The following is a 25,431-nucleotide window of genomic DNA, read 5'->3' on the forward strand; positions in this document are numbered from 1 at the left end:
CACTTAAAAGGCTGGACTGGGTGTTCATTTAAACAGAAAACATGGGTATAGGTTACATCTGTCACTTTATGGGGCGTGCCACCGAGTCTACTTGGCTTATAAAACGCTACTCAGAAGTAACCGGAGACAGCTTTACTGCACGGTCTTGATGTTGTGAACACAGTGAACCTGACAAGAAGGCTGGAGAACAACTACAAAATTCCCTTCTCGTCCCTGTGGCATGTTCTTCACATGGTATAATATACAGTACTAGAAGCCTAGAAGAGACACCATTTGGTTGGTGCTTTGGTTCTTTCATTTGCTGTGCATTACACTTGCATTTATTCATTTTTCCATTAATCATGTTCTCATTCAAAGTTATACAGAAGGTTTTTTTTTGCTCAGAAGGCAAAGTGGCTCTCTGGCTGTCGTGGCACTTGAACTAACAGTTTCTACTAGTTTCCACCAGGATGAACGTGCCAGCGTTAGAATGATGTAAACTATGATGGGGACTGGGCCTACTTCAGTGTTCTACTACTAACATTCATGAATGGCTAGTTATTGTGAAATAGCATAACTAAATCTTTCAATTCACATCTGTTTGACATTTTTACTGGTTAATAATGGTTATCATACTTGCTATTTTTCTGATATTTTAAAAAGGTCTTGCTGTAGATACATATGTTTGCTTTGCCTTTTCTCAGGGCTGGAATAACAGAGAGCTGCTCTGGTAAACACTCCACTCCTCCACCAGTGAACAGTGGCATACACTTCTACCAGGATTGCCACATTGTGTCTCACAAATTCCGATATGCTCAATCCCACTGGTCTGGAAATAACCTTACTGATAGACACACTGACGAAATCTCAATATGACCTAGATAACATGGTTTGTAAATCTAAAATATGGATGGAATTAAATGTTGACAGTAATGATGTTGCGTAACAACATTTATATAAAGAAGATGGAAAAGGAAGATGGCAGTTTTACACAGGGGGATGATTGCTGTCCTTTCAGCCCAGGGACTATCATCAATCAAGCCCTGATTAGCATACCAGTCAATCTAAAAACATAAATGTGACATTTTCCCCACTTCTCCTGAATATTGGGAGTACACTTGAAAATGAAAATGGATTGAAAATGACAGCTCTTCTGCTAATGGCATATTTAACAGCTAAAGTTATCAGCTTAATCTGTGCTGAACAGTGTTGAAACTTATGCAAAAGTTAGATATTCTCACTTTGAATAATTTCATCAGCAAACGTTTCCAGCGCTGCAGATTTTATAGTTACATTGGCGTTAATTTGTATAGAACAAGGCAACTTTGGTGAGTGAGTGGCTCTGGAAAAAGTAAGTAGACGAAGGTTGGATGACGTCAGGCACCATCTGCGCCGGGAGAGGAAAGCATCACACAGACTGCCAGACCTTCACCAGGGGTCAGTGTCACTATAAAGACCTGTACAACTCAAAAATTCACACATTTATGACATTGATATTTTTGCAGCTGCTATTTTTCTTCTTATAATATATGAACATTGTAAGAATTCCTTCATTTCCTACAATAAGGCAAACTACTTATACACAGCTACTCCTACACACACACACACACACACCAACACACATCCTGCCTGTACATCTGCCAGCATCCTGCTTCCACCTTTGATCACCAACCTCAGTGAAATGACCCAACCACAACTAGCCATGAACTCCAAAATGACTGACCAAAAGCAGGTCACACTTCTGCCGTCTGGCTCAGAGAGGTAACACAGGATAAGAAATGAAAATCATCAGGCAAAGAGGTGAATACTACAAGATCATCTTAAAATCCCCTGGCAAACCCACACCATAGCCAGTCCTCTAACAGTTCTTCAGGATATAAAGATTCCAGGGGCTTTCGCACATAGTAGGGTCAGCGATGTCCCGGCCTCCATTGTTCCCAGTTCCACAACTATTTGATGACGGCACGTCTAGCGTAGGCCAACCCCATCCCCCTCTCCACCCCCTTACATTAGGCAAAGAAAACAAAGCAGTTGTGCTAGCCTGGCATATTTTAGATACTTTTCCTTCCCCCTCAAGCTGCAGTGGATCCAGCTTTGAGCTCTAATAGCAGAATCGCTCACTTTGAACTGTGAGAGGGATAACATAGGAGGGTCCTGGTTCCCATTTTGGTACAATGTGGTTGCCTGGTTTATGCTTAGTAAAACGTTCTTTTGAGAAGCAGCTGAAATTAACTTCTGGAGTCCTGGAATGTTAATGGATTTTCAAAAGAGTAGGAGTAGTAATAGAAAGTACTAAGAGATAAAAGGATGTTTAGTTGCTGTCTGTTCAAACTAGGGTTGTTATGATAGCACTCTTTCACGATTAGTGACGATGTATGACTGGACTGTTACCTCACCAGATTTTTGTAACCAATCAAGTTCTTTATTCCGATGGTTTTTATCCCTTTTGTGTCTGGATGCAACTTCTTAAAAAATTTTGCAACCTCCCCAATTTTGGACTCCCTGATTCTCTGTGCAGGAGACGTTCTCGCTGAAAACCCTTTGGCTGTGTAATTCTCTACTGTTGTAAAAACATTACATTGCTACTTCTGCTGCCACTCCTAGTATGTTTGTAATTTTATCATATACAGTAGCAAGCAAACACACAGAAGAATATGACATTGCTGACCCTACATAAAACAACTATCTATTTTACACTGCCATGCTAGTTAGATTTTTTTTTTGTCTCTCTCTTTCAGCTTATAACAACAATGTGATAAATAGTGATAATGGGCCTCATTTATCAAGCTGGATATTATCAGATTAATTTGGAAATATTCAGTTGCTCCTGTGTGTGTAAATTTACACATAATAAAACTAACTAATGAAATCCCCGATTCACTTGCTTCAATTCCTATAATTGTGTGACGTGTTACTACACTTTTATATACGGATTACGCTGTCAAGTTTAAGTAGTTTATGTATTTAAGTTACACACAAATTTAGTGAAACCCCTGTGAAACCCAATTGTTTCATATTAATGGAATTAACTAAAGAAATATTAAATATGAAAAATGAAACCTAAAGACTACAAGCCAACATAAATCCATAAATTAAGACAAATAAGACTAGTCATTCAATTAAGAATGCTGCTGTATAAAAGGAGGATGGGCTGCAATGGTTCAATGCTGTGAACGATAAGTGACTGATCTGGTATGTCTCAAGCTACAAGGTGCAATATACTCCCTAGTGTGCTGCATGCCAGTCTCAGCTTCCTATGACACATACCCTCCTGCTATTCCAACAGTGCATCAGGAAAGTCAGACAGGTTTGCAAGAAACATCTGGCCGACAGTCACTGAGACACTTTACTTTGAATAAAACAATAGCAGTTTCCCTGTGTGACGTGTTTGGCTGTGTGATGTGCTTGGTTTCTACAATCACCTGGGTACAGAATATATTTATTTTCTCCATTTTCATGTCAAACCCTTTTCTTTTCACCTCACTTAATTCACATCTAATTCACCTTTTCTGTAATTCCCCTCCAAATACTATATATTTTTATTGGCATAGATGTGAGTCAAAATAACTTCCACTTCAACTTCCACTTCTTCACCTTTGAGAAAGTCTTTTTTCCCCCCATCCTCATCATTTTAGCTCCATGAGCTTGATCTTTTATGGATTTTTGCGTGCATCACCAAATGCAAATCAGCTGTGCTGTGCGTGCACCTGGTAATTTATGGGTGATGGGTATTTCAACATACACATGTGAGTATGAAGAAAATCAGCATTTCTGAGATTTTTGTAAATCCGCCATAAATTTTTAGTTCAGTCTGGGTTACACACAACTTAACCCAAACTGAAACACAACTGTGATACTGTGAAACTGTGTTATCATACAGAATGCCCCTAGTTCAAATAAAATTTTGGTAAGCTTCAAGGATCTTCTTGTACTATGAAAATGAATCCACATGCACCACGTCTTGATTGTAACATTTTACCATCTTAAAAGCTACTTGATTTAAAGGTTACCTAGGACTGATGCTACTAAAAAACAGCATTGTTAATAACTACGTTACTACCCCATTCACATACCACTACTGGCCATTCATTGTGAAAATAGCCAGTACAGTCAGACTGTTCTGTTTCAAAGAGGGACTTTTCCAAAATGCCTTGGCCCACTTCTCCAAATTGCTTTCTAAAGGAAGCCTGTTCTGAAACCAGCCTTTATGTCCCTGCCATTACACCTTGACCTCACCTACCCACCTCCTTTTATCCTCTCTTTTTCCCTTCTTTGGCGTACAGACCAAACAGGGTGTTGAACTGCAGCCAACGAAGGCGGCCTAGAACGCAATTACCTACTTCACTGTGGGGAGAGCGAGCGCGAGCTGATTAACATCTAAGCTTCAGTGAGGCACCAGATGTTTCGGTTAAGCTAATAAATGCCCCAACAGAGTGCAATGGATGTGTAGTGGTTTTGAGCTGGTTTGCTCTTCATGTGATATCTGACACTAATATGGCCTCTAGGAGTTAAGACTGAAAGAGTGGTATGTTCTGGAATAAATAACTTAAGACCAAAGGTGGATGGTGGCACGTCTAAATATGTCTAAGCCCAGTAGCATCAGCAGCTTACACCAGACAGGATTAAACTAGACAGAGATGAACTCTGAGAGTCAATTTTACACACGGGGAGCTTACTGTGGGTGGTCTAGACTACACTATACATCGTGGAACATCTGATAAAAGGCATACTGGGATCCTTATGTCTGATTAGTTTTAACACAAACCAGAACGAGACTGCTGTCAAAATCATAGGAATACATCTAAAGGAAGGTAAAATGATAGCTAATTGAACAAGACAGGACATTTCTTTGTAATTTATTATCTACATTATTGGGGAATATAACAGACTACTGTAGACTGATACCCTATTGAAATGCAACGCTTTCATTTAGACCAGGCGTTCTGTATGCACATGTCTATGCAAAGCTTGCTAGCTAAACTAACTTGCAGATTTTTGCAGTATCAGGTAAGGACAGACATTACCCAAGTTATAATAACTGGAGGTCCTACTTCAGAGCAGGTTTAAATTGCATTACAAGTTTAGGAATGTTAATATACGGGTTATGACCATTGTCTATTAAAAATTGACTTCTGAATTCAAAAATGAATTCTAGATATTTGGCGAGATTTTGAGGACTATAATCAATAGAAAGTAAATCAAAATAATTATAATCACAGCAGGTGTTAAACATTGAAACATTCAGTCAAATATTCATACTGTGATCTTTTCATCTCTTTCATACTATTAAATAAAATTCTCACCATCACATATCGCATTCCGCCTAACCAACAGACAGCTGGAATAAAGTCGCTTAGTGTCTCTGAATAATTCTGAATATTACAAAGGTTTTATCATTTCTGTGTTAATCATGAGAGAGGCACAGCATCTGACATCATAAAATTAATTGCACAGAGTCAAATGCAGACATGGCATTTCTAAAATGCTTCACATTGCTGAGACGAGCTTCTCCTCAGATGTCGAGTGAGTGTACTCCATTAGTGTGATTGGAAGGCACACACACCTCCGTTCTAATTCTCTGGGGCTGAACGCTACAGACTCCATTGAGCCAATTGAGAGAAAGGATGGGGGATGATTTTCATTCTCACTTTTCATATACACATGCACTTAAAGCAGGAGATGACATGCCTTAAAAATGCCACAATTTCCATAAGCAGAAAACACTGCTGTCAATACCAGGTGCTTGCACCAGACCAACACCAAAGCAGCAAAACCTCGTTCACCGTCTCACTGTCCCCTTAAACAGCAAACATTCCCCAGCAGAAATCACTTGTGTAGGTCAAATTGGTCTGAAGGGTGCAGAGGGTAGTTTAGTGGCAACGTGGCACAACAGACGCCGTATTCTGCAGTGCAAAACCTCACGAAACAAGAGGAGAAGAGAAACAGAAATGGGGAAAGCTGCAACTCATTTAGAAACATACGATCACAGCCATGTATTTTTTGTTCTGCTTCTGCAGTCCTCTATTTATGCTGGGCCAGACTTTAGCCTCCTGAGATCCATGCCATGCATGTTCCTGTGTGCATTATTAATTCTTAAAAAAAAAACACACACACACACACAGACACACAACAAATGGATGTCCTTGTAGAAGGACAGCAGGCTGACATTACAAATTCCCAGGTTCTCACACAGAGATATATGGTCTCATGGGGATTAACTAGGCTGGTCAATGAGTCTCACAGGGAGGAAGTTTTTATTGTCCTGTGAGCTCATCTGGCTCTTCGCAAAGACATGACATCAGTAGTAGTTGGCTCCAGCATAACAGAAATGGTGTTTTTAGCCACTTAAAATAATGCAGCCTGAGAAATGGATCGTGTCCCTTTTTTTTTTTTTTTCTTTTCAGATGATGGTGAGGTGAACCAGACTAAGTGCCACCTATTACATCATCATCACTAGCTCTGACTGAGTTTGTCAGTTGTAATAATGCGAATGATGTTATAAAGGACATTTTAGGGTGCTTTCACCTATGTGTAGTGTGTTGTGTGTAGTTATGTTTCCCTCATTCGTGTGGTTTGTTTGTGCAGACGAGAACGCAGCAATCACACCCGCATGAGGACTGAAACAACTGAGAACAAGTCTGAGAACCAGCCCGGTTCCACTTGAACTCTAGCGCGGTTTGATTGCAATTAGAAAGTGATTTGACCACCAATTGACCAAACTGCAGGGAGTGAACAAAACATACTGCGTGTTTTGCATTGCAGGCATTCTTTCGTAAATGTGAGCTGCTAAACTGAGCAGTGAGGTGCAAATGGAGCAGAGGTGTAGCGCTGCGGAAATAACAATTGCTCTGGAGATCTGGACTGAAAGCAAAATGAGAAACTAAGAGAAACAATAAACAAAGTGGTTTGAACTACTTACTTATTCTGTTATTCCAGTAATTTATTAAGTGCAAGTGGCTAAGTGTTCGGGTGATTTTTGTGATTTCTACATGCAAGATTTGTTTACCTTTTTCTATCCCTGTATTTCTGCCAATGACTGAAAGAGTTTTACAAGTATGTTTTCAGCCCAACGCATCCATTAGCCAGTGGTTTTGGCTTTTTCGTTCACATGAACCAAAAGCATAATTTTTGATTCAGACTCAGCAAATGAATCTAAGAAACCAATTAATCCAGAACAACATTCTTCACTTTTGTAAGGACAAGTCTTATCACTGAAGTTAGTGAAGAGGTCATAGCAGAGATCAATGTGTTTTTAGATGAATGATGTGCTTTCGGAAGACAAGTAAATGAACACAACATTGGAAAGGCCATACAGCTTCTGGGTTTTCCGTGTTGGCTCCATTTGCTCATGTTAAACATGTTTTGTTCCAGAAGTGTAGACTGTGGGGGAGGGTAGAGTATCCCACGGTGTCATGGAGTTGACCTGAGCACCAGCTGACGTGATGCGAACAAACACAGCCTCTCCCAGAACAGCTGCTAATTACACCACAAAAACAAGTGTGCTGGGTTAGTGAGATTAACACACAGCCTTCTCTCCCATTTCTCACACACCCACATATAGGCACAATTGCTGCCTGTTTACAATATCAGTGGCTTTACGAGAGAGAAAACACCATAGACCGAGGCTCACTGGGATGTAACAGTTCTCCAGAGCATGCTAGTTGTAGGTTTACCTCAACAAAGACTCCATTGTTTAAGCTGAGAGAAAAATGCACACTAACATATACAACCAGGTTGGAGTTTGTCTGTGAAACCTATTAAAGTGAAACTGCACACTAGTCACTCACCAACAGCATCTAACGCCAATAATCACACCTAGGTGAAGATTTAATTGGGGTAATTAAACTGAAGAGGCACTCGGTGAAAATGACTCCCCAGTGTGCTTTCTATCGCTTGCAATGTGGTTTTACATCAATGGCCAGCTCCATTTGGGCTGAGCAGAAACACTTTTAATCAGGAAGACCTTTTGCCCTTCAATGCGAACTTCAAAAGGGAGCCGTTGTATTACCTTCACACTACTCCTTATGCCGCAAACACAACAGTCAACCATCTCTGCCCAATACAATGTGGGAAAACTTCTCTGGTTTTACAGGAATACCTCGATGAAGATGACACATACAGTCTCCATTCAACAACTGTGGGATCACCAGCCTGAAATTGTGTTTTATCAACATAAAGCCAGCTTCACAATGCAAGATTTTCAGCCTGATTTTTCTACCGCAGACAAAAATCACGCATCGTAAAAGACTTCTTCAGTCGTGAGTTAAAACTGGCCGTCTTAGGACATACAGTGTGTCATGGTCAACGCCGTCCGATTTAGTGCCATTGCGACTAAAGACAGCAAATGACTAAAAACGTATGAGCGCTGCTATGACACTTGTCTAAAATCCACCAATAGAAGGATTGCATATGATTATGTGAATCTCACATCATTTTCGATGTCTATGCATTCAAGCTACAAAGTGGAGAAAAAAAACATTCATGCCTTCATGTTCATCTTTTGTTATCAGCAAGCTAGGCAGTTAAACATGATGAGTGATGTTTTCAAAACAGCGATCTGTATAGTCATTGTTATAGATTTAACAAGTGACTGAATGTTGATTAATCTAAAGCAAACACTAGTATATACAGCATAACCTTTAAAGGTAAGAAGTGCTGTTGAGTTGACGTCACTTGCTGAACTCATAATTGAGGAGACCTTCCTGAGTTCCAGAGTAGGAATTCAAAGCTGAGGGGCATTTTATTTGGTTTTTCCTGGTTGAAGGTTGAGAATTACGAGTTACGACCTCTTGTCAAATGTAGTATTATTGTATAGTTTCTTATTTTTGGACCCCATTTTTTGAGTGAGTCTGAACTGTGCTGCTTGATGGCTTAAGCAAAATGTAGTAATTTTCTTTAACAGATCTATTGTTAGAGGATCTTCATCGTATAATCTGACATGGAGAGCTTTTATAGAATTTGGCCAAGATTTTATCAGGATTTTCATGTACTCTGAAAAAAGTAATAATCTTAAAAGGCTGCTGAAATTGCACAGTTTAAAACCAGCTTAAGCCTAGTTGTCTTTGCTCCAGTGTTAAAAGGCCCTTAAGCCTGAAAACCAGCTGCTGCATGCCAAAGTTTAGAGTGTAGAATAATCAATCAGCTACTTTAAGCCACTTGTAGAAACAAGACACCAACACAACTGGTAAAGCAGGTTAAATTTGATATGACTACAGAATCACGAAAATCTGAAACTCATGCTGGTTCATGTAAAACTGGACATCTTCTAAGACTTATGCATAGTTTTGAGACAGAAGAGGCATCCACAAAATCAGTAGCCGTTTTACAGTCTACTCTAGATTTTAAAGCAACTGCCAGGTGAGGTCTGTAAACTGCAGGGGGCAAATGAAAACACGATCAATGATGAAAAGAAGTCAGCTTTACTCAACCACTGGTGCTTAGAGGACTCCTCCTCTAATCTAGAGCCAGCATTCTCATCGGTAGCTCAAGTTTCTTTGACATTGACTGGAAAATTGTGAGGTCATATTTGAGGACTGCCAGAAAGCAACTGCTGAACATTTGAGCATTTCTTTAAACCTCAACAGCTTAGGTATACGTTTGTGAATTAGGATTGGGAATGTGCCGTCATGATGCAGCGTCTTATGGGTGATCTGCCAGTTTGACAGGGTTGTTCAAGTTATTATTGTGTTCTAAACTGCCACAGCAGCACCCATCCCATGGTAAAAATAATCGACAATGGACTATATAAATGAAAGAAGCAACATTTCAGACATAACGTAGGAGAACAGTATTCCCTACACTATAATGTAATTTCTACCTTTCAGTAGATATTATTGGAATATACAATTTCATAAAGGCTGTGATTGTTGGTTGATTGATAGAATTTACACCAGCAGTTTTAAAGAAAATGGAAAAACCATCCTGTCTCCTCCATGGATGTGGCATCAGTATAACAAAAAGTGCATTTACCTGCCAAACTGAGCTAAATCTTTTTAGTTTGAAATCTAACTTTGATATCTAATATAATACACTTATCTATTTTGTTTCCATTTATTTCTATTTACATTTCCCCACAAGTGACCTTAAGTGATTTTAAGCAATTTTTAAATTGTTCAAAAGAATAAACGCTCAAGCTACACTGTCTGGAAATGGAAGTGGAGGTATCTAGAATTAGTCCACTCAGGTTGGGAGTCTGTAGGAATCTACACCAGCAATAAGACTAATTGTATCCATATGCCATTGCCTGGCATTCCTCTGGAGAATGCTGCATTGCAACACCTTGTCCTTTGATTCCGAAGTCCTAAAAACCATCTCTTTACGGTCTTGCGGTGTGCGCGAACATGTTTGTAGCATGTAAATAAAGAAATAACCCTACCAAAATGGCAGAAGGATTCCATAATGCGTTGATTTCCAAGCCTAGTTATGTTCTATTGCACTCTTTAGATTAAAGTATCCATTAATCACAAATGAATAAATGGAAATATTAAAAAAAAGGTTTCATGTCTAGATTAATATGGGAGTGTTTATTTATCAGTGTATCCTCTCTCAGTGCAGATTGAAGGCTGTCCCCCAAATTTTAACTTTCATATTTATTCGAGAGAGCCCATTCACTCCATCTCTTGGAAAATGTCAGAGATAAGAAATCAAAAATAACATGCGGTAGCATGACTCTGTACTGTGGAGTGTTGCCTAGGTGTTTTTAGCAGAATTACAGAGCTCTGTTGGCAGGTATTGAAGTCATACAGGAGTTTGAATGCTCTTCAAGGCTGGGGCCAGCTGATGTCAATAGGCAGCGTAAGGCACACACTGGTGCTCTGCACTCGCTGGGCAAACGCAGGCCTGGTGCTCTATTAAAGATTTCATGGCTTTAAAAATAGAACCGGTGCCAAACACCAGGGAGTCTGACAAACTGGGGATATGCAGGTGGCATCTCAGCTTATATGAGTCCACAAGACATTTCACAGCAAGCAGAAGTAGTGCATCTGCTTTTATACTGGGAGCTATAAACCTGAAATCAAAGTATTAAGCCTAAATATATGGAACAGTTCTTCATTTTATTGGTTTGTCAAACTGCAAAACTACACTTCCAGTGTTAGTCATGCAGTCATGAGACACTGCAGCTGAATACATACAAGTAAATCGTCAATAAATCACAGCAGATGCTTCTGCCAAGACATCTACTGGGCAACATAGAGTAACCACAGATATTAACAGCCACCTGTAAATCGTAAAAAAATATATATTCATGTACCCACTCAATATGGATTTAATTTCACGAACGTAATCCAACTATTTAAATACTGAACTTTCCACCAGTAGACTACATTTTTGTTACAGTAGTTATTAGATTCAAGTTGACATTATTAATATGTATAAAAACTTGAATAAACTTTGTGATTTCCATGGACTCCCTAGCTATGCTTCACACCGCAGACCCCACTTTGAGAACCACGGGAAATATTCATAAATCACTGGCATGAGACTTTACTGACCAAAAGGAAACCAAAGCTTTTAAAATTCCTGATGCAGGCTTCAGTTGCACAGGTTTATTTCTTTACATTCACTGTATCCACTGGTCAAAAGTGTCAGTATCACAAGATTACGAGGCACCTCTGGAAAACATTTTGAAACTCCACAAATCAATATGAGTTCATTAATGAAGAGGAACAGCTCGACAGCAGACAATGGGTGTGAATGGGACTTGTTTTTGGAAATCTGTGACAGACCTCCTTAACAGAGAGCCTCCCTGCCCCCATTAATACTTCCTAAATAAAAGGCGGTTGCACTCCTGACCCCTCCAGGGTCAATGCCCACCCCTCCACCCAATTAATGGGATTTCCTCACTCCCACAACTATGTCATCAGAGAATCTATAGCCTATAGTCAAGGGAGCTGGCAAATCTATAGGACAGGACCATGACCTTTCCCCTTCCTGCTCTTAAGCGTAGAAAGGGAAGACTGCAGCTGGTTAAGAATGCGATGACCAAGGGTCAAAACTCAAGGCATGTATTCAAAAAAGCACAAAGACAATGAGAGATTCAGTGACTCTTACTATCTCACTGAAATGTACCTCAGGAGACAATGCGACAGTGAGTTCAGGACACCTCCAATTATACCCAATAATTTCCCACAGTACCCCCAATGCAAACTCAGACTGTCTACAGCAAGAGGGATAATCTTCTTAAAATGAAGGGAAGGCAATCCAGGGTTATCAGCCAAACCCATGTCCTCATTCTACCCACCTGTCTGAGTGACAGTAGTCCTAAAGCTTTTAGATTCAGGCTCACGTCTGCAAGCTTAATCCCTGTTCCTGGGTGCTCATTAAAACTTTCCTCCCTCCCACCTGTTCCACAGAGCAGCTGTTCTGCTCAACTCAGCTGGCCTGTTCCCGCAAACGCAGCCTGGAAAGATATCAGGAGAGCATGAAGCACACCAGGATACAGTCTCCAGCCAACCAGGAAAATGACCCCTTTGACCTTTGTCTAACCGTTGTCGAAAGACACGCCAAGTCTGAAACCCTAACATCCTAAAAATGGCCAGTGCATTTATTTGGACTTTGTTTTTCATGACCTTTTAAGGGCTTACCAAATAAGCACTGATTCACAAAGCAAAGCCAGACTGGTTCGCAACATCTAAAACCACTGAAAACACACGGACTAGATGAAAAACTGCAATGTAACTGGCTACTCTTGACTCAAGTCCCTCATGAATGCCATGCTTATTTCGAGTAAGTCTCACAAGCCAGATTTCTAGCGTTTGCTAGAAAGTCTTGTATGTCACTTTCACCGGAAAAGCCAACTTGACCAATGTGGCAGACGACCAACCACAGGCCTTTTCCTGTAACCCTTGACCAGAGATTATCTCGTTTGCTCACCACTAACAACTTTTAGGATTCTATAAACTTTCTTCAGTTCAGTGACTATCCTTGCATTTCATGTGACGTCACACCCTATGATTGCTGCCATTTTGAGGACCGTATAAAGGACAGACTTTATCAATGTTATTGTATCTGTGCTTCATAAAGACGATTGAGCAGTGCAGCAGATCTTCCCTGTCATGCTGCCACGTAGCTATGTTAGCGAGCTGGCTTTGGGACAATTGGGAACTTAGCAAAAGTTAGTTAGTTAGCTAATATCAACTTGATCTCCCTATAATGACAATTTTTCTCTTCTTTATGAACCGCCCTGGAATTCTTTGCCCACCTGGACATAAACAGCCTGTAGACTTATAGGCTCTTAACTCCCTTGAGGTTCTCTACACAATAGCGAGAGGGGCTGTCTAATGAGATGTATCCTCTGACCTCTCCCATCAACAAGGCGTTTCCGTCAGCAGAACTGCCGCTCACTGGATGTTTTTTGTTGATCTCACAATTCTGTGTTAATGTTAGAGTCTGTTGTGCATGAGAATCTCAGGAGCTCATCAGTTTCTGAAATAAAAGTCACTGAGATCACATTTTTACCTCATTCTAATGTGGATATTAACTGACACCTTTAACCTGTATATGCGTGATTTTATGCATGCTTCCATTCACTGCTGCATGATTGGCTGATTGCATGAATGTGCAGTGTACAGGTGTTCCTAAATGAATGGACAGTGAGTGTACATCAGGAAAGCTCCAATTTGGTAAGTTTTCTGCCAGTTTAAGCAAAATGAGCAGTTTGGGGATAAGTACATAAGAAGCACAGCGTCACAGCCTATCTGATCTGTTTTAAAAGAACCGTATTTCACAATGTTCAAAAGTTTGTTCCCCTGCTGAAAACCATTGCAAAGAGATGTGTATACACAGAATTGTGGAAGTCCAATCAGATTGCAACCTTCAACATTATGAAGCATGTGACCATAAAAATGTACAAAAGATCTCATACAGTCCACGGACCATGATATATGAGGCTGAGACTAATTTCCAGCAAGCCCTATACAGAACCTTGAGCTGGGCTGACATGTTTCACCAGTGCACTCTCCAAACAGCAACATGCCAAGAAGCAAGTTATGAGTAAGCATACTGGCTACGATGAAGAGTGACAATGATGGACATGCAACATGCTTTTGTGAGACATGACTTTAAAATGTTGATGAATATCCACTGACAATAGGTGAAATTGCTTTTTTGACCTTAAGACATGGGATAAATTATTTACTTCACTTGCTGTAATAGGCAGAAGCTCATTAACATGAGATGATGCCATAGCAGGGAAAAGAATGATGCAAAATTTGAAATAAAGGAGGCAATAGTTTGTACTAGGAAAGCAAGTTAATCCCAATTTCTCCTTAGTCCAGTAGTAACTAACCTACTTTGATCCTCATTTGCCTCATGTTTTTTTGTAGGCCTGTGTGGACATAATAGTGACAGTGGAGACATGCAATGTAGTACAATGGGAAATTCACAGCGTTCAACAGAGCCTCTTCTGATTCTGACACAGCACTCAGCTGGACGATAGCCACAAGCACTTTGTCTGGTCAGAGCAGCCTGTGAAAATTATTCACAGGCAATTTTTAATGGTATGTATATATTGTATATATATATATATATATATATATATATATATATATATATATATATATATATATATATATATATAGAGAGAGAGAGAGAGACTGGATATGTTCCTTGGGGGCAATAAAGGCCACTGGGAAGTGGGAGCATTGACTAAACAGGGCAACTGATAGGCCGCACTGTGGTAAAGGGAGCTTTATAAATCAGATGAAGGACTCTTATTGATCCAGAGCCCATGTAAACTTAACTCACCTTGCTAGCAGACAAGGACACATCTCATGGCCAAAAAACATTTGATAACCACATAGAATGGATGTGCTACACTGGTAGGATATTGTGTAATGAGGGGAAAGTGGCACTTTGCTTCTATGAAATAGGCCTAAATGTTAGTAAAAGCTATGCTCTAACGAACCAAAGACAGAAGCGTCTTTACTAAATTTAGGACAAACTGTCTTTCCTATCCTGATAGATAACTCTAAAGTGGATACTATGAGCATTCTATCTAGTTCTATCAACCAGTTAGGACACTGCAATAATCTTAGCTGCTTTCAGCTATTTTGCACATGAATACTCAGCCTATAAAAGGATAAAATGGACAGGAAGCAATGTGCTAGCATGATGGATCTTAAATTAAGTTTAAGATTATGACATAAAATTACATAACATGCTAATGTGTATAAAGCTCAGGATTGAACCATAGACCCTGGAGCTGTGAGGCGGCAATGCTACCTGCTGCACCACTTTGCCACCTGAATGAAGATGATGCTCACACTGTCAAACAACAATAGATTCCTAGTCAGGATGGAGGATAGAGGTCAGATTTTCCCATCTTCTACAATGTACCACTTTGAATGTACACTATATGGCCGAAAGTATGTGGACACCTGACCATTGAACATACCATTCCAAAACCATGGGCATTAATATTGAGTTTGTTCTCCTTCGCTGTTATAATAACCTCCACTCTTCTGTGAAGGCTTTGCACTACATTTGAGTGTGTCTGTCAGAATTCAATAAGGTCTGGTGCAAAGTTGGCTTTCCAATTCATCCCAAAGGTGTTCAGTGGGGTTGAGGACAGGGTTCTGTGCAGGCCACTTGAGTTCCTCCACACCAGTCTTGGCAAACCATGTCTTTATGGACCTTGCTTTGTGCTCAGTGATATTATCATGCTGGAACAGCTGCTTGGTTCCAGTGAAGGGAAATCTTGGGTCAGGTCAGGTGTCTACATATGTTTGGCCATGTGTATCAGAACACAAAATATTTTTCACAAAACATTTGATTGGTACATTAATGTCCTGTAACAGATACTAAATATATACTAGATATTTAAACTATATAGAGAGATACTGGGTGTAATGTTTTAACCTTCTATGCTCCTGGAGCATAAAATGATCAACACAGTTAGACCACAAACAACACTTAAATGCCTGCTCGTGTTTAGCTGGAAGTACCATTAGCTTACGAAAGCGCCATTGTGGGTTTCATTATTGATCCATTGGCACACTTTGCTGTTTCTACAAATTCAAATCAGTGTAAGCACTGTAATTTTTATTATTTCTGATCTTGAATCAGATGTGTTGGACAACAACCTGCACCCACACTGGATTATCACGGTGCCATTGTACTGTAATCTGTGGCAGAAGGTCTTTGGGTTAGAACCAAATCACCAACACTTACACCAGCTTGAATGGCATCTCTTGTAGGTAACGTTTCAGGTAGGGACTCTTGTAGGTAGCTGTTCAAATATTCAAACAAGTAAACATTTGGTACAGTAGCGCTTTTGATTTTTGAAATGTATGAGACACATCGACTGAGGGAGAGAAAGCAGGAAGAGGAGATAGGCCTATTAAGAAAATCTTTATGTACCAGCTTACAAACACACGAGAAACAAACTGAATGACTGAAAAAGCTAGCTGAGTGCATGCCACTCGTGCATGCCATGATATACAATCTCTTTATGCTCTTTATGAGTTTATGCTTTCCACAATATATGGATGCATTTCCCACATCCTTAATGGAACACAGAATCCGCTGCACTTATCCACACCACAGCTGGTCCAGTGCACTCTGGGACTACACTCTGAGGTCATGGAGACTTTGTGACCAAAAAAGTAGTGCAAAAATCTGCAAACATGTAGGCGTCACTACGGTCTGTAGTTACATCATGACTGCAGTGTAAAAAACAGCACATGAGAGTAGGAAAGGCAAAAACAATCGTTTAGCTCCAGGGCGGACTTCCTGAGGGCCTCAATGGAAAGCAGAGCCGTGTATACAGCAAGCTTATTGTTTTCTTGACTCATGATAGTATTGAAACTTTTTCTAGGGCCCAATGGATTCATATTCTTTCCCAAATTCTGCTTTTATTTCCCCCATTTTCTGTTTTTAGATGTTTATTTTGTTCATGGTTGGAGTTTGGGGTTACAGCAAAATTATTAGTTACAAAATTATATTCTAGATAATTCTATATAATTTTTTTAACTGTTTTACATTAGGCCACGTAATACCATGTAATGTAGAGGTAGTTTTCGTTGTGTTTTTGGTGAGCATCATTCTCTTCCTTCCTTTCTATTTAGCTGAGCTCGCTTGTGGCTCAACTCAGTGGGTTTATTAGTATGATTTACAGAATAACCAAGCGTCTAAACTTAACTTACATGATCGTAAATAGCATGTCGCAATGACCTTGATTGTGGTTTTGATGGTTGACTGTCACTTCGACCGTTCATAGGCTGAAAATGAAACAATCCTGTCACATTTGCACGCATGAAACCAGTTGCACAAGCAGTATGTGCTCTCAGATTTATAAAAAAAAAAAAAAGTAAAGCTTGAAAGATCCACTAAATGCACCTTTCTAGGTAAAATATACAGACTAAAGGAATAAAAAGTGCATGCTTTAGGGCATCAGTCCAGCAACAAAGAAAAGTACTTTCTTAGTACTAAAATTAGTACTCTTTTTTCCTGAATGTGTGTGAGTCATCATTAGGCCTAGTTATAAGGATAGAAACTTGCATAAGTATGAGATGCTAGAACAGGAATTCATGCATAATATGTAGAATATATTAAAAACTGCTCGAAATTGTTTATTGCATTTAGATTCTTGAGAAATAAGATACATATTTCAGTTTGGAGGCCTTCAATAGGTGTAAAAGCAAAGTGTGTCTGAAGCTGGAAGAGCTTAACCTTGACATTTGACATGTTGACATTTCAAGTTATCAAGGAAATCTTTCACAATATCCTAATAGTTTTACGTAGTACATGACATATTTACATCCTAACAGTTGTGTTACATTGCTGGAAGAGTACTCGATTATAATGTTTAGAAGGTGTTCCACCATTTACCAGTTATCCTGATGGTGATATATAACTGTTCATGTTAACATCATTGTTAGTTGCGATAAAGTTAGGGAACTTAGAAAGAAACGTGGACAGAAAAGATTTCGGTCTAAAATTGTGACATTTAGACACAAAAGGCACACTTAAGGCAAAGGCAATTGTATTGTCGACCATGTGATAAGTCATGTTTCTTGTTTTTGTTTTTTTTCCAGTTGAAAACTGGACTGAAAACGCCCCAAATGCAACCGCTGTTGTGTGGAAAAATTATTAAATTAATAAAAACTAGATAAATTCTGGGTTGAGGGTGGTCCATCTCATCAAGATTGAGTTATTGCTGTGTTCTTGCAGCCAGATTCAGATGAGTTCATCACCATCATTCCAATGCAGTATGTGGTCCAGATGAAGTGCTGAGTATAAACCAGGTTTTGTCTATTAAATATTTAATAACACAAAAGAAACTCATTTACACAATCCAAACACTTTAAACACCTTGACATGGCTTCACCACCTACTTCCGAAACGCTTTTCACAGCTGACTTCAATCCGAATTTACCAATATCAATAGTTCATAATATCTGCGGTTCATGCAGTATATCGTTCAACAAACACTGTCCATATCCAAGTTCTATTTCCTTTGAGATTAACAGACTTTTTCTTAGAAGAGATAGAGTGTAACCTGCCAGCTCTCACAGTCATCATAAAGTCTCACTACCCTGACAGCACCGGCCATTGAGCTCCTGCAACAGAGCACAACCTCCATTTGATTTAGGGCACTAAATCAGTTTAATCCCTCAGCCGGGGTTTAGCCAAGGCCCTGCATCAGCCACGGTGGCTTTAATGCGCAGATTCTGATCTTAAACTGCAAAGGATGGGGAGTTCACAGGCATCTGCACTGAAAGGCTTGTAATAGCACACCAGAATAGAGATGGAGAGCTATTCCTAGCTATTCTCGAACAGAAAATAAAAACAGCTACAGCATAGCACATATTAGCACATAGCACATTTAGAGTTTAACTACTGGAGATATTTGAGCTGCAGGGCGTCACAGTGGGTAGTGTCTCTGCTCCAGAGTCCCTGGTTCGATCCTGAGCTGGGGTTACTGTCTGCATGGAGTTTTGCACGTTCTCATTTTCCTTCCACCTCAGGAAAGATGCCAGTAGGTGCATTGCTCCTAGGTGGGAAAGTGTGTGTGTGTGTGTGTGTGTGTGTGTGTGTGTGTGCGTGCATGGTGCCCTGTGATGGACTGACGGTCCAATTCAGGGTGTGTCTCCAACTCACACTCGGTGTTCCCCTCACCAGGATGAACGAATGAGGATATTAACATGTGCAGGTGCTACAGCAGCCCAACTCTCAGACCTTAATGTGATTTCAGGAAGGGGAAGCAGTGAACATTTTCAAGAACCCTGTACAGACACGGGGCTTAAGGAAGCTAATAACAGCAACTGTTAAATTTGCTGTATAAATATGTCAGGTGGTCCAAAAGTCCTAGCCACGTCCTCATAGAATCTGTACTGGTTTTAATGGTTATAATGGGGATTGTATTGGTTTTAACGAAAAACTATAATGTCCCTGTGGGTCTCTAGCGGGCATTTTTTGCTTTCTATTGGTGGCATGTTATGTCTAGTGGGACACCATTAAGGACCAGCAACGATAATGATAATGATTTTAATGGTTAGTTGATGGTTTGTAATGGTATTTGTAGTGGAACCATTAGAATTTCTGTGATGGTTTCTATTTTTTATTTATTTATTTTTTGGATATTAAGGTGATATTAGGTGTAATATTAACAGAATAATGGAGTCCAAGGCTTCCAATAACTATCAGTTTGTTTCAGGTTACTTAGTTATCCTGAAGTTCTTGGATAGACCTGGCTGTATTGGACACTGTGTGTGTGTGTGTGTGTGTGTGTGTGTGTGTGTGTGTGTGTGTGTGTGTGTGTGTGTGTGTGTGTGTGTGTGTGTCCGGATGAACTCACCTCCTCCAGAGCAGTCACTGTGTTCCTACAGTGCACCATTCTCGTGGTGAAGTTGGAGGCTGTGGGTGATTTGTAATCTTCATTGGTCTCGGCCACAAACTCGGCCACTGTGATCTGGTCCGGCATTGTATCCTCCTCTTTGTTTAAAAACCCGGAGCTTAATCCCACAATCGCGCCCTCTCTATCGCTTGATCCTAACGCACAAAGTCGGCAGGAGAGCTTATGAAATGGAGGGACGGGCGTCCCGGAGTGTGATCATTGCTGTGTGCTGGATCAGGAGTGGAGAATGGGACACATCAGTAGATCTCTTTCTCTCTGTCCTGCGACTGCGGTCGCGGCTTTTCCTCGCCGAAATGTCCTTCAAACTGTCGCTACAAGCCAAACCTGACCCCTTTTCTTCATTTATATCCAGCCAAAGTTGGCTCCTCGGGAAACAGTCAGGAGTGTGAGGATCGATGGCTGCACTTGCAGTCCGCCGCCGGTCAATTCAATGAAAGCGCAGAGAATTGACAAAAGTGAAGGTGGAAGCAATTCAATGGAAACGCGCCGACCAATGACAAACTAGGACCGCCAGGTGGCAGCCAATCAGATTGGACGTGGGCGTGACCTTTTTTCCACAACCGTAGGAGTGGGAGCGTCTTTTAAGGTGGAGACTAGTGAAGAAAATCCCTAGTGTGCACACACAGACATGCAGCCTTTAACCAGCGGATGATACATCATATCTGATATGACAAATGTTTTTGGGGAACAATAAAAACACAAAACTACTCATGCTTGGGGAAGTTCCCACCAGCAGGTGTGTGTACATCATCAGGTCTGAGTGTAAATAAGACATGGAGGTCAGTAACACTGAGTGAGTTCACCTATTTGGTGATTTTTGTAAAAAAAAAAAAAATTTTAATTAAATTTTTTTTTTAATTAATTAAATAAATAATAATAAAGCTCTTGGTGTAAAAAAAAAAAAAAAAAATATATATATATATATATATATATATATATATATATATATTTTTTTTTTTTTTTTTTTTTTTTTTTTTTAATTTTAGTTTTTTACAAGTTTTTTGGAATCTGTTTTATTCTCAGGTCAAAATGACCAGAACCTAACCTAAGTAATATAAATATGAAGGTGCACCAAAAGTAAATGTGTCCATCAAGTTCAATAAAGAAAATGAGTCACATAAATTTCACACTGAAAAAAAATTATATACTGGTTCCACTTCCAAGATTTGCACAAGGGTTGATGAGTATTTCAGCATCATTTGGCCCATTTTCTTTCTGCTGTAGACACTTTTATGATTGCAGCATACTATATATCCTGGTGTATGAACTATGTGTACAGTGTTACTAGAAGTTACTAGCACTGTTTTCCTTTTGTACTTCATGTTAAATGTGATCCAAAATCATGATCCGAGTGATCTTGAGTTTATGAATTAAAAATGACTTTCTATGTAAGCTGATGAGATTACAGTAAAAAGTGTTCCAGGATTAATACATCATAATAAGTAATAAGAAAAATCTGAATAAAAATAAAGTTCAAATGAAAATATTAAGGAAGCTTTGTGCATTTGTATCCAGAAAAAAATATGCAGAGATAAAAATTTTTTAAAAAGACAAAATGTACAGTCATACAGGAGTAATTAGGTAATGCAAAAATGCAATGTTGATAAAGCACAGCACCAACCTGCTATATATCTGATCAGGATTTATCTGCTACAAAGACATTTTGAGACAATTTATTTCACAAATTGCATTTCATAGGCTATGAGAGAATGATACAGTGTGTTTAGTGTGTTTAACACACACCTGTGGTTCCACTGAGATTCACTTTATGAGTTATCAAGACAAGACCCTGCTGATGCAATACTTTATTCGGTCAGAAAAGAATATCTAGGAAATATCCCAACTATTTTTCTTTTTCTTTGGTCTTTCTTTTTGCCTGTTATCTGTGTAGCTCCAGGTGGTGAGAAGCGAGATAAGCTACTGGAATTTGTGTCATAACAGCAGGGGCTAAATTTTAGCCCCTAAATTCTCCAATTTTAGTGTACGAGGCCTGTTAGAGAAGTGAGCAGGGCATTACGGCCTCCTGCCTCCAGAACAAAAGACTAATTAAAATGATAATGAAACGAGAACCACAATCTTGATTACAGCCCTCTTCACAAAAGCAAGCCTTCCCAATTATAGCCAGACATGTCATCATTACCATGACAGAGAGCCATTTCAAGTGAGCAAACAGTCAACTGCTATTCATGTAAATCATTTCGAACTAGCTTAAATGTGAAATTATTCCCTTACAGACTCTCCAGTTTGGATCATGCTAGTGCATAATGAAATTGGTCTGTTCATTGGATTTGGGTGAGCCAGGCTATAAGCAGAGATTTAGTAAGTCCCTAAAGTGGGCCATTATTATTTTCTTGTTAGGTGAAAATCTGCTGACGAATAATCTCCACACTTCACCAATCCTGCTGCAGTGGCATTAGACCAAGATCTGTCTCAAATCAGTGTAGTGTCCCCCCACAAAGCTCCAAAATGGATTCTCCTCAACCAGCAGCATATGAAAAATCAAAAAGCTAAAGCGGCTGCGCTTTTGTATAAACCGGTGCAGATCCCTGAGTGAAACATCTGCCATCCAGAGCACCATCTGTAGAGCTACTGCCAAATATGCCTATTTGTCTGTCACTGCCAAAACGCTTCAAACCGCATCAGCAGGCTACCCTACCCAAGAGCCAAAAGAAATTAAATTAAACCACAAACTGTATAGAATAGCATACATTGTGCAGCAGCTGCTTGCATTTTGCTGTCAATGAAAAGCTCAGCAAGGAGGGCAAGTCTGAATGGTGGAGTCAAAGTTGGGGCTTCCACAAATATGCAGATTGAGTAGACTTAAAGTCTTAAAGTGAGAAACTATGAAGTACGCATATAACATACTGAAGCAAAAATTGTAAGAACATACAGTGGGGTCCAAAAGTCTGAAAGGACTAGTGAAAATGCTTCTATTTTGCGTTATTTTCTAATTTAATACAACTATTTTCATTAAAAAATTATATTATTGACAACAACTTGAGTGAAAAGTAGAACCCGGGAAATATTTACATGAATTTCAGAGTTTCTTAGTATTTGGTATGTCCTCTTTTTTTGCTTTAATGACAGTGTGCACTCAAGCTGGCATGGACTCCCCAATTTTGTGCAAAATCTTATGATCCATTTTACATCAAATCCGTCAGAGTGTCATCGCAGTTAACACGGTCAGTATCACAAACTTGCTTGCATTTATATAGGGACCTAGAAATAGAACAGAATCTTGACTATTACATATTCAAAATATTGAACATTTACTTTCTTTCTTTTAAGTATTTCAGAATTCTAAAACCTTCAGTTTATTTGCAATTTTAAATGAAAAAAAAATTCCCAGATTTTCAATGTGGTCTCAGACTTTTGGGCCTAACTGTATGTTTTGTCTTGTAGTATAGTAGTGATATTTTGGTCATAAACTTTCTATACAAGAGAAGTTAAATCACATGAAAGCCTACATGCTAAAACAATCATTATAGCATTACTTATATGCCAGGACATTTGCAGTAGATTCTTCCAGTAGATTTCCAATAGATTTCTTCCAGCATCTTTAGTGAGTAAGCAGAGAGTAAAACAGGACAACACAAGTTATCTCATACAAGCCAGTTTCCCCTTTGCAGTCAAACTTCCTTCCAACTAAGTAAAAATTCCCATAAGAAAAAATAACTATAGTTACAGAAGCAGCCATAACAGTTACTCGGAAGCCACAAAAAGAAAGGAAACCCATTTTTAAACCAGACTTTTTTTTTTTTTTTACCACAGTATGACTATGTCTATAGATGGCGGTATACTGAGCAGACAAACCGTCATGCAGTTTTACATCATAGTACCATCTTTCTATTACTTTGTGCTTCTATGATTAATTATTCTCTCATATCAGTGTTCACTAAAATGGGTTGACACATGAATAGTTCAGGGAGTTTTGTAACATACTCAGTGGATGAGCTCTGTATTTCATGAATGGGGGTGTAATAGTTAAAAAAACCCTTAAAGGTTCTATGTAGAAGCCTACAACAGAATGTTGCCCTATCTCAGAGGGCTCTAAGTAGAACCCCTCTAGGAAGCCAAGATCATTTATCACTATCCAAAGAATCCTTAAGGCGGGGGTTCTCAAACTTTCTGCAACTAACTAACCCTTCTAGTGAAAAATAAAAATCCCTGTGTGCCCTTATGGAACAATTACATACATTTGTGATACATGTGATCTTTAGCATTATGTGTTTAGTATGTGATAATGTGTGAAAAACATGAGAAAGTGCATTAATAACACTATGTTATTCACTGAAACATCACACGTGAACTCAAAATAAATACACGTGATGTCATGTGAATATGTGAAAATCAAATATTTTCATGTGAAAATAAACCCATAATGCACTACATGTGAAACATCACACATGGAAAGCAATGATTCATGTTAAAAAATCACACAAAAATAAAAACATAAAAAAAAACATGTTCACTATGTGAAAAAAAAAATCACATGCAAATAAATGAACCATGTCAAAAAAAAAACATACACTCTTCATGTGAAAAATCATGTGTGAAAATAAAAATACATGCATTATAAGTGAAAATCCTTTTGAAATATCATGTGTGAATATAAATGATGTGAAAGAATTTGATGTGGATATAAAAACATATGTGAAAAAGCCCAACATGTTAAGTGTCTAAAATCCATGCGTAAATTTCACACCTGAATCATGTGATCATGTGATCAAGATTATGACTCTTCTTTCTGAGGAAGCTCAGATCTTTCAAGAGAGCATCAGTGCCAGGGATACCAGCAGGATTAACAAGCTTATTCGCAAGGCTGGATCTATCATTGGACACAAACTGGAGACGTTTGAGTCAGTGAGGAACAGGAGGTCACTGAACAAACTGCTCTCCATCATGGACAATCCATCTCACCCACTCTACAACACACTACAAATGAGTCTCCAGTCTCCAAAACACTCATTCAAATTCGTTGTCACAGAGAACGTTACAGGAGTTCATTCTAACCATTCGCAATAACATTGTACAACAGCTCACCTGTGTGTGACAGATGATAACACTTTCACATTACACTACTACAAGAAAGCTATCATTTAGAAAGCTGTCATTATATTCTACATTCTCAAGGTTCTTCATATTCATTACTCACTACCAGTTTTCACAAGTGTACTTATGTAAATACTGATGTAAATCTGGTTAAATCTACAATTGTGTTCCATATCTGCACTACTACATTTAATTTAACTTATTGTATTTTATATTTTATATTTTGTGTGTGTACGTGTTGTATCTTGCTACTGACCATGCTGCTGTAACACAAGAATTTCCCTCATGGGATCAAAAAAGTCTATCTATCTATCTATCTATCTATCTATCTATCTATCTGTTTGAAGTTCATGTGACATTTCCGTAAGGATCCGTAAGGATATTTATTTATTCAAGTAAACAAGAAGTAAACAAGATAAGTAAACACAATAATAGACTGTGCAAAATCAATAAATGCAGTCAAGAGATTTTACAATAAATTATACAATAAACAATACAGTAAACATTAAACTCTACAGAACAACTGCAGTGTACTCTAATAT

At 39.0% G+C, this 25,431-nt stretch overlaps 1 protein-coding gene across 4 annotated transcripts in view; it reads right to left on the minus strand.

Moving 5' to 3' along the window:
* Positions 1–20,309, minus strand: part of asap2a (ArfGAP with SH3 domain, ankyrin repeat and PH domain 2a) — a 72,787-nt gene extending 52,478 nt beyond the window's left edge. For 2 of the 4 annotated variants that reach the window (XM_053237550.1, XM_053237548.1), the window contains exon 1: positions 19,778–20,309. In XM_053237550.1, coding sequence (XP_053093525.1) covers positions 19,778–19,903 — 126 coding nt within the window. In that variant the 5' untranslated portion in view covers positions 19,904–20,309. The remainder of the gene's footprint in view (positions 1–19,777) is intronic. The other 2 variants (XM_053237549.1, XM_026934069.3) reach the window with 1 other exon arrangement.
* Between the last annotated feature and the right edge of the window lie 5,122 nt (positions 20,310–25,431).

Source organism: Pangasianodon hypophthalmus, chromosome 10 (genome assembly GCF_027358585.1).
Source record: "Pangasianodon hypophthalmus isolate fPanHyp1 chromosome 10, fPanHyp1.pri, whole genome shotgun sequence".
NCBI lineage: Eukaryota > Metazoa > Chordata > Actinopteri > Siluriformes > Pangasiidae > Pangasianodon > Pangasianodon hypophthalmus.